The sequence below is a fragment of the Dipteris shenzhenensis genome, chromosome 24 (assembly GCF_047967505.1).
Source record: "Dipteris shenzhenensis isolate YYH24624 ecotype China chromosome 24, Dip_SZ_1.0, whole genome shotgun sequence".
In the NCBI taxonomy this organism is placed as follows: domain Eukaryota; kingdom Viridiplantae; phylum Streptophyta; class Polypodiopsida; order Gleicheniales; family Dipteridaceae; genus Dipteris; species Dipteris shenzhenensis.
The window spans coordinates 6,658,164-6,671,156 of record NC_141619.1 but is presented as its reverse complement, the minus strand read 5'-3'; the positions used below and the strand labels follow the sequence as shown (position 1 = coordinate 6,671,156).

The window sequence follows — 12,993 nt, the reverse complement described above, 5'->3', positions numbered from 1 at the left end:
GAGGTGGTGCCAGGAGGTGCTACCAAAGATGAACCTATGTACCAGGATGGTGTGCGGAAGCGGAACCGGACCTGGTGGAGCAGGAGCCACTGGATGAAAAGCCAGGAAAAGATTTTGACTTCGAAAAGTTCCAGAGGACTACGACCAAGGAGTTACTGGAGCATCTTCATCGACGTGTTCGCATTGGGCTGAGATGTGTCGGTGAGAGGGGGTGTTGGAAAGGTCACCTCCCCATCTGTAAGCCCCCAAATGAGGAGTGCGTGGGGGAGGGAGACCTAGGGCAGGATGTGCCCAAAGAGAGATTACCTGGATGTGTGGATCTGGGACAGATCTGGAGCATTCATGGTTGGCGGGGTATCCCAAGGTACAGAAGCCTACATGGAGAGCTATTGAGCGAGGTTTGTGGGCAGGCACATGGCCTGCAACATGCTCTGAATATGGCGCAATGAAGGCAGGTGTGCAGCAGCAGGGTCGGCCTGTGTAGATAGGCTGATTGGACTGGGTATAGCCAGCCAGACAGGCCTGGTTATGGGCTGGCCAGTGGAATGCCCCCTGCATAAGCAAATAAGGCAGTACCCTGCCCTTTATATAAGGGCTAGCAGGCTGGTCGGCTGGCCAATCAAAGTCGGTCAGCACACAGCCCCAAAAGGGCAGCCCACAGCCCCATAAATGGGGAGCTGTGGGGTCGGTTGATGGACAGACAAAGTCGGTCAGTTTTGAGCCCCTTTGGAGCCTATAAAAGGAGCCCTTTGGTAGGGCATTCAATATCCAGCAGCCAGCAGTTCCAGGGCAGAAACGAGCAGCAGGAAGCCTACTCTCTGGGCCTCTCTACACGAGGTGAGATAATGCAACAGGTGCTGCAGACTTAGCTCTAGGGAGAGGCTGGACCTTGGCTGTCTTCTAGGGCAGCAAGGTGCTGAGATCATCACACCTTCTGGAGCAGCTATTCACAAGCAGGTTGGAGCAATGGAACAGCTATCTTGGGGCCTACATTCAGGAGGACCAAGGGGACCTGTGTGCTGCAGACAAAGCTTGGTAGGGGCTGCCCACCTAGGCTGATTCACAGGCAGTAAGGTGGAGAAGAACACACTGGACGGAAAGTCTACTTACGCTCAAGGTGGAGCACGCGGGCTCGATTCTAGAGATAGCCAACAGATAGGAGAAGGACCTTGTGGTTAGATCAGAAGACCACACCATTGGTGGGACTCTGGATCTATCTATTTTGTATTGTGTCCATAGTTTTGGACGGAAATATATTATTTTGGTGGTTTCTCTATCTGGCTGGTTCATTGTCTATTGATGAGTCTGCACATCTATGTGATGCACATTAAGTAAAGAAGTTTGTGATTCCACATCCCACACGCACACTGTGTGAGCTCCTGGGCATTACTATAAGTCTTCCGCTGTGTGTACCCTCTGTTGGGTAATTTTCTAACATGGTATCAGAGCCCAAGTAGGAGGCTCACAAGTGTGGGAGCCTGAAGGCAGGGATCTTGCTGAAGGACGATCCTGATTCAGAAGCTCTTGGAAATCGACTTCCACGACTGAAAAATTGTGCCCTTGCAAGAAGGAGGGTGACTCAAGTTCAGTCAGGTGCGTTTAAAGTTTGCGGTCCACGTTATCTAGAGATGTACTTTTGTTGCAGACCTTGCCAAAGGAAGGACGGGTTGAAACAGACCCTCAAAGCATGGTGCCTCGAAGACTCCAGGTTGTTCACTCATTATGAGGGCGACAACTAGAAGATCGTGACGGCTGGATTGCTCGAGTTCGAAGGCGGGAACGTGACTGAAGGAGGTGGTGCCAGGAGGTGCTACCAAAGATGAACCTATGTACCAGGATGGTGTGCGGAAGCGGAACCGGACCTGGTGGAGCAGGAGCCACTGGATGAAAAGCCAAGAAAATATTTTGACTTCGAAAAGTTTCAGAGGACTACGACCAAGGAGTTACTGGAGCATCTTCATCGACGTGTTCGCATTGGGCCGAGATGTGTCGGTGAGAGGGGGTGTTGGAAAGGTCACCTCCCCATCTGTAAGCCCCCAAATGAGGAGTGCGTGGGGGAGGGAGACCTAGGGCAGGATGTGCCCAAAGAGAGATTACCTGGATGTGTGGATCTGGGACAGATCTGGAGCATTCATGGTTGGCGGGGTATCCCAAGGTACAGAAGCCTACATGGAGAGCTATTGAGCGAGGTTTGTGGGCAGGCACATGGCCTGCAACATGCTCTGAATATGGCGCAATGAAGGCAGGTGTGCAGCAGCAGGGTCGGCCTGTGTAGATAGGCTGATTGGACTGAGTATAGCCAGCCAGACAGGCCTGGTTATGGGCTGGCCAGTGGAATGCCCCCTGCATAAGCAAATAAGGCAGTACCCTGCCCTTTATATAAGGGCTAGCAGGCTGGTCGGCTGGCCAATCAAAGTCGGTCAGCACACAGCCCCATAAATGGGGAGCTGTGGGGTCGGTTGATGGACAGAGAGAGTCGGTCAGTTTTGAGCCCCTTTGGGGCCTATAAAAGGAGCCCTTTGGCAGGGCATTCAATATCCAGCAGCCAGCAGTTCCAGGGCAGAAAGGAGCAGCAGGAAGCCTACTCTCTGGGCCTATCTACACGAGGTGAGAGAACGCAACAGGTGCTGCAGACTTAGCTCTAGGGAGAGGCTGGACCTTGGCTGTCTTCTAGGGCAGCAAGGTGCTGAGATCATCACACCTTCTGGAGCAGCTATTCACAAGCAGGTTGGAGCAGTGGAACAGCTATCTTGGGGCCTACATTCAGGAGGACCAAGGGAACCTGTGTGCTGCAGACAAAGCTTGGCAAGGGCTGCCCACCTAGGCTGATTCACAGGCAGTAAGGTGGAGAAGAACACACTGGACGGAAAGTCTACTTACGCTCGAGGTGGAGCACACGGGCTCGAGTCTAGAGATAGCCAGCAAAGAAGAAGGACCTTGTGGTTAGATCAGAGAAGCACACCATTGGTGGGACTCTGGATCTATCTATTTTGTATTGTGTCCATAGTTCTGGATGGAAATATATTATTTTGGTGGTTTCTTTATCTGGCTGGTTCATTGTCTATTGATGAGTCTGCACATCTATGTGATGCACATTAAGTAAAGAAGTTTGTGATTCCACACCCACACCACACTGTGTGAGCTCCTGGGCATTACTATAAGTCTTCCACTGTATGTACCCTCTGTTAGGTCATTTCTAACAACCTCCTCCTGATCCACATGCCCCAATTCAGCCACCGGCTGATTTTGTACCTCCACAGGGTGTGGATGAAGTTGTCAGGCAAGAGATTCAAGAGATACATGCAGCCAAAACAGTCCCGAATTGCTTGCTTCAAACTCTCAGGGAGAGTAGGCTTGAGGCCCCATTGCCTGGCAAGACTCGTAGTGTAGTAAGGCACGCAGGGGGGGCTCTTTTAGTTGAGATAGCTTATGCAAGGACTCTTCTTGATGAAGAGGATCCTGACTCTTTTGAAGAAGCAAAGGATAATGTGCATTGGATGCATGCCATGCACAATGAGTTGCAGTCCATAGAGAAAAATCAGACTTGGGATGTTGTGGATTTGCCACCAGGTAAGCATTCCATTGGTACCAAAGGTGAAAAGGAAGCCAGATGGGTCTATTGACAGGTATAAGGCACAGCTGGTTGCCAAAGGCTATGCACAGAAGAAGGGCATAGATTATGAGGAGACTTTTGCTCCTACATCCCAGAGGACCACCATACAGTCAGTTATTGCAATGGCTGCAAATTTTGTGTGGAATGTCCATCAGTTGGACATAAAAACAGATTTCCTTAATGGGGACTTGCAGGAAGAGGTTTATGTCAAGCAACCTCCTGGATTTGAACTTTCTGGCAATGCACTTCAGGTTTGCAAGCTTAACAAAGCTTTATATGGGCTGAAACAAGCCCCACGTGCATGGTATGCCAAGATAGATGCATTCCTGGCAAGTAAGGGATTACACAATAGTCCCACGGAAAGCAACCTCTACATCAAGAAGGATGGGGGGGATATTTTGGTCATCATTCTTTATGTAGATGACATGCTGCTCACACGGTCAAATGAGGATATAATTGCATATTTTAAGGCTGAGTTGAAAGCTGAATTTGACATGACAGATTTGGGCATGTTAAATTTTTATTTGGGGATCCAGTTTATACAAGACAAGCGTGGCATCGTTGTCTCAATCCAAGTATGTGCAAAAGCTCTTGGATAGGTTCAACATGCATGATTGTAAGCGTATTGGCACTCCCATGGAGCCGGGGCTGAAGCTTACTATGTATGATGCAGGTGAATCAGTGGATGTCATACGTTACAGCCAAGCTGTTGGATGCCTCATATACTTGTGCAATACCAGGCCCGATATTCAGTATGCAGTATCTCAGGTGAGCAGATATATGCACAGCCCAAAGACAACACATTGGCAGGCTTAAAACGCATCTTCATATATTTGCAAGGCACAAAGTCTTTTGGCTTGATGTTTCCCAGGGGGGGTGACTTGCAGATGCGTGCTTACAATGATTCAGATTGGGCTGGGGACTATGATACCAAGCAGTCCACTAGTGGTAATTGTTTCTTTTTGGGCAACGCTTGCATTTCTTGGCTGAGCAAGAAGCAATCTACAGTGGCTACTTCCTCATGTGAAGCTAAGTACAGGGCAGCTTTCACAGCGACAGTTGAGTGTGTTTGGCTGCGACGTTTGTTCGCTGATCTTCGTCTCATATTGGAGGGTTCTTCTCCTATTCTCACTGATAGTCAGAGTGCTATTGCAGTGGCAAAGAATCATGTGTTTCATGCTTGCACGAAGCACATTGAGAACTGGGAGAATGGACAATGACTGTGCATGGGAATACCCTTAAGGTAAAACATAAGACTCACAAGGGGAGATCACAATGTTGCAGACATCTTCACCAAAGCAATTCCACGTGAGAAGTTTGAGGCATTTCGCAATGCCCTAAACTTATTTCCTTTTGGTGATTGATCACTACCTTGTACACCACATTGGCACTGCAAGGGAGTGTTAGAATTATTATTATATTCTAGGCAGTGGCCAATGTAATGTAATAAGTGTGTTTGGGACACTTTTCCCTCTTAGAGGTTTTTCCCGCTAACCATCATCTAATCTCTAACTACGGTTGCTGATTAGATAGGGTTTTATCACTTAGAAAAAACCCTTATCTCTTTCTTTGTACTTCACTTCAGTCGCTTCAGTTCAATACACATTTTGGGAATGAACTACATTCAACTCACTCTCCATCTTGCTCACTCTTGCTCTCTTGCATTTTCTCATAGTTAGGTGCAAGCTTCGGAAGAATCTTATTTTTGAAATTTTAAGGTGCAAGCTTTGAAAACATTTGAAATTTGAAAAAAGGGCAAAGGGAAGGGAAAATATTCACATGACACATACAGAAGCATAGGACATACATGTAGGCAATTCTATGGGCCCCATATCCACAGGTGCCACTCATTCCTTGGTATGTGCCTTGTAGGCCTAGTTACAGTCAGTTAGGTCAGTTAGTACAGTTAGTACATGTACCACTTAGGATAGTTAGGACACTTAGTCCAGTTAGGGCACTTTGCTTACAGCAATTCGTTACAACAGCTCGTTTTTTTCCTTCTCTCCTTCATTTTTGAGCTTCCATTGCTTGCCCTAGCCTAAAGTGGTATCAGAGCAAGTTGGGGATTCATTCCCTCAACCATTGGCAGCTTGTTCAAGCTGTTTGGCAGCCCTTGAACCTCTCATTCCTGCTGGTTTGCTGGCTTTCTACTCACCCATGAGCATTTGTGGCCTCTCCAAGCACTTCCATTGCTTGCCCTAGCCTGCAATGGTATCAAAGTAGGTTGGGGATCCATTCCCTCAGCCATTGGCAGCTTGTTGAAGCTGTTTGGCAGCCCCTGGACCTCTCATTCCTGCCGGTTTGTTGGCTTTCTACTCACCCATGAGCATTTGTGGCCTCTCCAAGCACTTCTGTCACGAGAAGTTTGTCCTTTTACCGTGAAGACTGCATTTTGGAGCACCCGTTGCAAAGGGAGACGTATTTCAAAGCCTTTTTTGCTACGCGGGTTCACATTTGTGCTGTTGTACGAATCCCGTACAACTATACGGAATTGTACGGAAGATTTTGTCTTCATTTAGTGCATTGTACGGCCTGTACGAAATCTGCACCATCATTTAATGCAATGCGGAGGCTGTACGGATATTTTGCCAGCATTTAATGTGATTTTGAGGATGTACGGACAGATCTGCCTGCATTTATTACTATACGGATTCCGTACATTGCATTTATGACTGTACATACCTAACCGGGAGCTGTACGGATCTGATGCATTGGCATTTGAGGCTGAAGGTTTGAGTTCAAGAGATTGGATGAGATTTTAGAGGTGTACAAGATGGTTTTTAGTGATGGATGCCCAATTGGCTAACATTGATGAGGTGGTGCCTAATTCTTAGCTTGTTTCTAATAACCTTGATGGGTTGCCTGACTCTTATCAGGGCTTTGCTACTACATTGAGGTTGGTTGCAGGTGGCAATGCCAACCATTATTCCTTTGACCAGCTGGTTGCCCTTTTACTTCAGGAGGAACAAAGCCGTGCAAACTACAATGCTTCTACGGCTAGTGATCAAGCTTTTGCTGCACAGCATAAAAACAAAGGCAAAGGCAAGATTTCAGCTGGTAAACCCCCTCATTCACATGTTGCTCACTTCCATGATGCTTCTTCTTCGGGGGATAAGAAGAAGAAGCAGCGATGCAACTATTGCAGGAAACCTGCACATGACATTTCTGAATGCAGGAAGAGAATTGCATCTAAGAAGAAAAAGAAAGAGTCTAGTCTTGCACTATCTGGTTCTCCTAGTCCAAATGATAGACATGAGTCAGCCAACTTTGCACAAGACCAACATTGGGCTTTTCTTGTTACATGTCAGTATAATCCTGATGTTCATGATGCCTACATGAGTATCTAATGCCTGGTTCTTTGATAGTGGTGCTAGCAAGTACATTACTTCCTGCAGGAAGTTATTTAGCTCACTTGCGCATGCATCTAAGGGGGGGACAGTCACATGTGCCGAACAGATGTCCCGCGGCATTCTTCACAAGGCTCTTGACCAAGAGAGAGCTACAGCATGCAATGAAGAGCCATTACGCCATAAGGATGCCTTTCAAAATGAATGTTGGTTGAAGGCTATGCAAGCTGAATTGGATTCTATCTATCAAAATAACACTTGGGAGTTATGTGACTTGCCTCCTACTTACACTTGGCTTTCAGAACAGCCCTACTGAGGCTACTTTTTAGAGACATCCGCAAGAGTGGGACAGATTTGCTGATTTTAGTACTCTATGTGTACTCTATGTGGATGACATGCTTGTGACTGGGACACATGCTGAGCAAATTGCAGCTTTTAAGCTTGACTTGCAGAAGACATTTGCTATGTCTGATCTTGGTCTTTTGCATTACTATCTGGGCATTCAATTTGCTAGCAGTGAGGGGGGCATTTTGATGTCACAATCCAAGTATATTGGACAACTTTTGCAGTGTTTTCAGTTTGAGGATTGCAACTAGTATCCACACCATTAGAGCCTGGTTTTCACTTCTCTTCTGAGGATGGCAACGGTGCATGTGATGTCACCCTCTATCAGCAGCAACGTGTCTTCAAGTACCTCAAAGGCACTCAGCATTTGGGCCTTCTTTATGAGGCTGATGCTTCACTTGTTATGCATGGATTCACTCATAGTGATTGGGCTGGCTGTTCGGGCACCCGTGTGTCACATAGTGGCAACTGTTTCATGCTTCGTACTTCATGCATCTCTTGGTTCAGCAAGAAGCAGATTATAGTTGCTACTTCTAGCTGTGAAGCTGAGTATAGAGCAGCTTTTACAGCTACAGTGGAGTGTGTTTGGCTCTGGAAGTTACTTGCAGAACTTCAAGCGTGTCAAACTGCTCCCACTGTCATCTTCACTGATAGTCCGAGTGCTTTGGCCGTTGCAGAAAATCCAATTTTCCATGCTCGCACAAAGTATACTGAGGTTCACTATCACTATGTCAGAGAGAGATTATCAGCAGGTGATATTCAGCTGTCTTATGTTCCCAACTCAAGACAACTTGGCAAATCTTTTTTACGAAGGCTCTTCCTCGACCTAAGTTTGAAGCTTTCCAGCAAGCTTTAAACTTAGTACCTTTTGTGACTTGATCTGTTATACTTTGTACAGTCACAAGTTGCTATATCCCTACAAGGTGAACATGTGCAACCATGACATTAGATATTCAGGTATTCTAAGATCTGAAACGTGTCCAGGATACTTCAGCCCATACCATGGAGGGAGGTTTTTAGGCCATTCTATGGGCTATCCATAGGTGCCACTCATTCCTTGGTATGTGCCTTGTAGGACTAGTTACAGCCCGTTAGGTCAGTTGGTACAATTAGTACATATACCACTTAGGACAATTAGGACACTTGGTTCAGTTAGGGCATATGGGCTCTCTTGAGCCTCCACTCAGTTTTGCAACAATTCATTACAGCAGCTCGTTTTTTGTCTTCTCTCCTTCATTTTTGAGCTTCCATTGCTTGCCCTAGCCTACAATACATAGATGACTTACAAGATCCAATTACACAAATGGTCATCAAGAGCAAAGAAACCATGAGACAATCTTATAACGGGGCTGAAAGGGCATTGAGGAGGCTGAGATAAGGCTGAGAGACGGCAAAGGGTGAGTGAGGGCTGAAAGAGGGCAACGGTTGAGAGATGGTTCAGAAGGCATGGGCGTTGTGAGAGGGTTGAGAGAAAGCAAGAGGGTTGAGAGAAGGCAAGGTGGTAAAAGATAGATATACCTTTGTAAGACTAGAATATATCCAATCATCCAAATTCAGATTTTTGTTGTTCTTAGGTGGTAAAAAATAGGGCTGAGAGAGGTTCAAGGCACGAAAGGAGACGGCAAAAGCCATATGGACTGAGTTGTGGCAGTGTCACGTAAGTTTTTAGGGTTTTTAAAGAAAAGGTGCTTGATGGAAGCATCTATTAAGTGTGTTCCAAAAGGCATGGAACACTTGGAACGGCACCTTATGATACGTCCATAGAACACCTTCAACACATGTCAGCCTGTATGCTCCAATCTTCAATGGGCAGGCTTTGATGCTGCTCCCATAGACTCCTGCTGCCTACTTTCTTGATGAAGGCCTGCAGCTACAACCCAACTGATTGGACCCCCCTCCCCACCCAATGGCGCTTTTACATAGGGAAAATGCCTCTCAAATCTGACCGCGACCGGAATCCAGAACCCTGCAACAGCCGGCCAGACCCATAGACTGGCCAACCAGTCTGTGTACTTACTGTCCTCACCAAGCCAACTCTGCCACATGGCAGTCTGCCATTGGCCCAATTGTACTGCTGACCCCACCTATACTTGCAGTCTGCCGACCTGATTGGCCCATTCCAGAACCTATATCTAACCATTTATAGGTGCGTTGTGCTAGTGTCCAGGTTCCTCACAGTAGAAGTATTTCTTCTTCTTCTTGCCTCCACCACCAGAAGAGTCCCAATTGTCATCAAACTTGTCATCCTCCTCCTTTTTGTTGGGCTTGCATTTGCCCTTTCCTGAGCCCTTACCCTTGCTTTGAGTCATAAAGGCCTTGTCCTTGCTGCCTGCCTTCTCAGTCACAGATCTTCGCCCTAGCCTCCTCCTATACCAACATGGCATCAAACTTCTCAAAAATGAGAAGCCTTGACCTTTAATGCTAATTACAAAAGATCTAAAGCTCTTAAGCAACATGAGCATTGGCAACTAGACCGAGTCCACCTTGTGACCCAACCACTGCCAACTGTCCCTATGCACCTTCACTCCCTCCTCCATCCTCACGGTGAACAGTTGAGTCTAGGGATTAAAGATCCTCATAAAGTTGTTCGTCTCATACAGGTCCTTCAACCATGCCTGTTTTGAGGTACCCATCCACAGAATGTGCAGGATCACTACATCTGCTATCGTTCCAATAATCATAGACAATACCTCATCATCCTTTCCTCCCACTCTTCTACTGCTTTTGGAGCTACAAGTTTTTTGTATCGAAAAAACGGCTTCTATTAAGTATGAACAAAACCCGCAAGAGCAAGCTCAAGGAGGAAATACATCTTGCAAGCATGAAAAAAAAAACCCTACAAGGATCCAATAAAAAGCTCCTCAAAGTGAACAAGAAATAAACCAAGGCAGAGGCTGAAATGCCATCTCCACCCTGCTGTGGACTCCGAAAAGACAAGGGAGCCTCTCCATTGCCTAAGGAATATGGCCCTCCTAGAAGAAGCTACTCATGAGGTCCCCTGCACGCTCGTCCAAATAGCCATCAGCGTATGAATAGTATATGTACAAATAATGACAAAAGTGTGAGAAGGGTGGACCTAGGATCCTTCCAAGGCCTTTGTGCATCTAGCTCTCTAGATATGTCACGCGAAAATATAGCTAGTATCTCCCAAGAAGAATCCACAGAAGCATGCACGGGCCTGGAGTGTGAGAAGGGAACATCATCCAGAGAGCATGGTTCAGCTAAATGTCATTGTATGGAGAGAGCCCAAGAAGAGTCATGTCTCTCATAGAAGAGCCATGTCTCTCATAGAAGAGTCATAGAAGACCTGAGGCTCCGAGCGAGAGAGCCACAGTTCATAAATAAAGGGAAAGGAGCAAACATACTAAAAATCTTGGCAATCCCCTTCCATATAATCCTCGCATGTCTACAATCCCATAGGCAATGCTGAATAGTCTCCATAGCAAAACAGGAAGGAGCTACAAGTTTTACTACCACTCCTATCGCATTTGCTTTGTCCTATGGTTTCAGCTCCCCTCTTGTCATTACCTTCCTTGCCACCATGTGGCTCCGTAGCTTCACCTTTTAGATCAGATAATTGTCCCCATCCAGTTTGCCCCCCCCCTTTCAAGACAATGGGCCCTGCATGTTTTGCCACTAGGCAGCATGAGAGATTTCTACGTCATATGCCCCTCAAGGCTTTCTAAAGAGCTCAGCCATGTGGCATTCTTGGCACCCACCAAGTCACCTTGCCTATAGATTTTACAAAATAACCATAGTCCAATACTAATGCGTCTATTAAGCCTTCTCAATATTAATCCTCTTGTTTCCTACATCAAGAACCTTGGCAAGCAATCCTTCACCGTCGGTTTAACATTGTAACCCATAAACAGGTTGGCCCACACCATGTTTACTGTTACATGCGCTTTCTAGTTACAAGAAACCAATTATGGTCTCTTAGACCTTTGCTAGCTATATATACCTTCATAAGACTAGTACATATCCAATCCTACGAATTACAATTTCTTTTATAGAACAAGTGGAAGAACAAAGGAGAGGAGGAGTTCGTAAGCAACTATCCATCGCAGGTCATGCTCCATTCGGATGGGAATGTAAGGTTCCTTCCCTTTTTCTGCATGATTAACTTTGGGTATGCTCTACACCGGTTCCCCAGGGAAATTGTTATAGAGGAAGTTAATACAAGCATAACATCATAGCTTCCGGTTTCAAACTTGCGTTTCTTATGGTTTGATTGGGAAACATAACAAATACTGCATGCACGTTTCAATCCTATGGTAGTTCCCTTTGTAAAGCTACCTTGTCTTTTCAATACTTGACAATAAAAAATTGCATTCACATTTCAACTATAATTCTCATTAACCTTCCCGGTATCAAATCTTACTCTTTTGGTAGTTCAAACACGTCAAGACTCGGTAGAAGCCACAAAGAGATGAGGTTATTGATGACAAACATAATCCCTACTCGAGTATTATACCGGGAAATTTTATCTACTACAATGTGCATTTTTTTCAAAACGGAACCAATCAGCAAAACAGGAGGTGGCCACAAACGGAGGAGGGCAGTAGCAGTCTTGTAATTGTAGATCTTTTAACACGTCACATTTAAAGGAGAACTATGGTGACGAACATAGTTTGGCGTGTTACAACTTTTGGAGCAAGTTGAGGATTTGGGTTGGAAGGAATTGTCCGACGAATTACGAGTGCGATGCGTAGCAAGCCAGGATGGCATATAACATGAAGAGATAGATCTAGTGATCTTTAGAGTGGAATGATTTATGTAATTTGTAAATAGAATCGCTCCATCAATCGAAAACTTAATTCGTGCAGGCTGACGTCAGGGCTGTCACAAGTAATTTACATTGCTACTTTCGATGTCGAAGGATTCCCTTATGTGCTTTTCAAATTTAAGTTCTTGTACTATTGCTTAATCAAATTCCATTAAAATATGTACACACCCACATTTGGAATGAATGCGCCCATTTCTAACCAGCTAGCAAAAGTCGCCCAAGCTCGGAAAGTAATGAAAACACCTGAGGAAGATTCGGAGAGGCCCGAGTAACGAGTGCCAGGCCGCGGGAGTTAGAGTTGCACAGGCAGCGGATAAGACCCGGAATGTCGATAGCGGCCCACGAGGAGTCCATGAGATGAGGTTCAAGCGGATCTTGCGTGGCCATTATACGCCATTGCAAGGTAAGGGAGGGGGAAGAAGCAGACAGAGGTGAGTGAGCAGGGATGAAGTTGGATGAAGCAGAGGTCACTAGGGATGACCTTGGATGCCCAGTCAGTCAACTTCGCCGTGACACGTGTCAACTTCTCCTTTCACAAGACACGTGTCACTTTTGCCTGCCGCTAAAGCCATCCATCACCAATGTTGCAAACCGGCGTCTCCTTCCCTAGGAAGGCCTTGAGCCTGCCTTACTGAAGGTTAGTCTTGGAGATGGGCAAGATTCCTAATTTTTTGGCCTGCCATATATGGAGGCCTAAGTAAAGCCAATGGCATTTGAGAAAGCTCATTTTTGGTCTGCCCCTCTGTGAGTAGCCTTAGTGACGATATGTTATTGTCATAGATTGAATGCTTCTTATGTTATGCTTTGTTTGGTTCTAAGTAGTGAAATAATATTGTGCAATCATTATTATTGATTAAAGTGTGGATTTTGTGTCTATTGTGTTATCAAACTTTTATAATGGT

General features: G+C 45.9%; 1 protein-coding gene across 3 annotated transcripts in view; it reads right to left on the bottom strand.

Moving 5' to 3' along the window:
• The window catches only part of LOC147886136 (yacP-like NYN domain protein), an 80,790-nt gene extending 68,066 nt beyond the window's left edge, over window positions 1-12,724 (bottom strand). For 2 of the 3 annotated variants that reach the window (XM_087395781.1, XM_087395782.1), the window contains exon 1: window positions 12,335-12,724. In XM_087395781.1, the coding sequence (XP_087251907.1) occupies window positions 12,335-12,478 (144 nt within the window). In that variant the 5' untranslated portion in view covers window positions 12,479-12,724. The remainder of the gene's footprint in view (window positions 1-12,334) is intronic. The other variant, XM_087395783.1, reaches the window with a different exon arrangement.
• Between the last annotated feature and the right edge of the window lie 269 nt (window positions 12,725-12,993).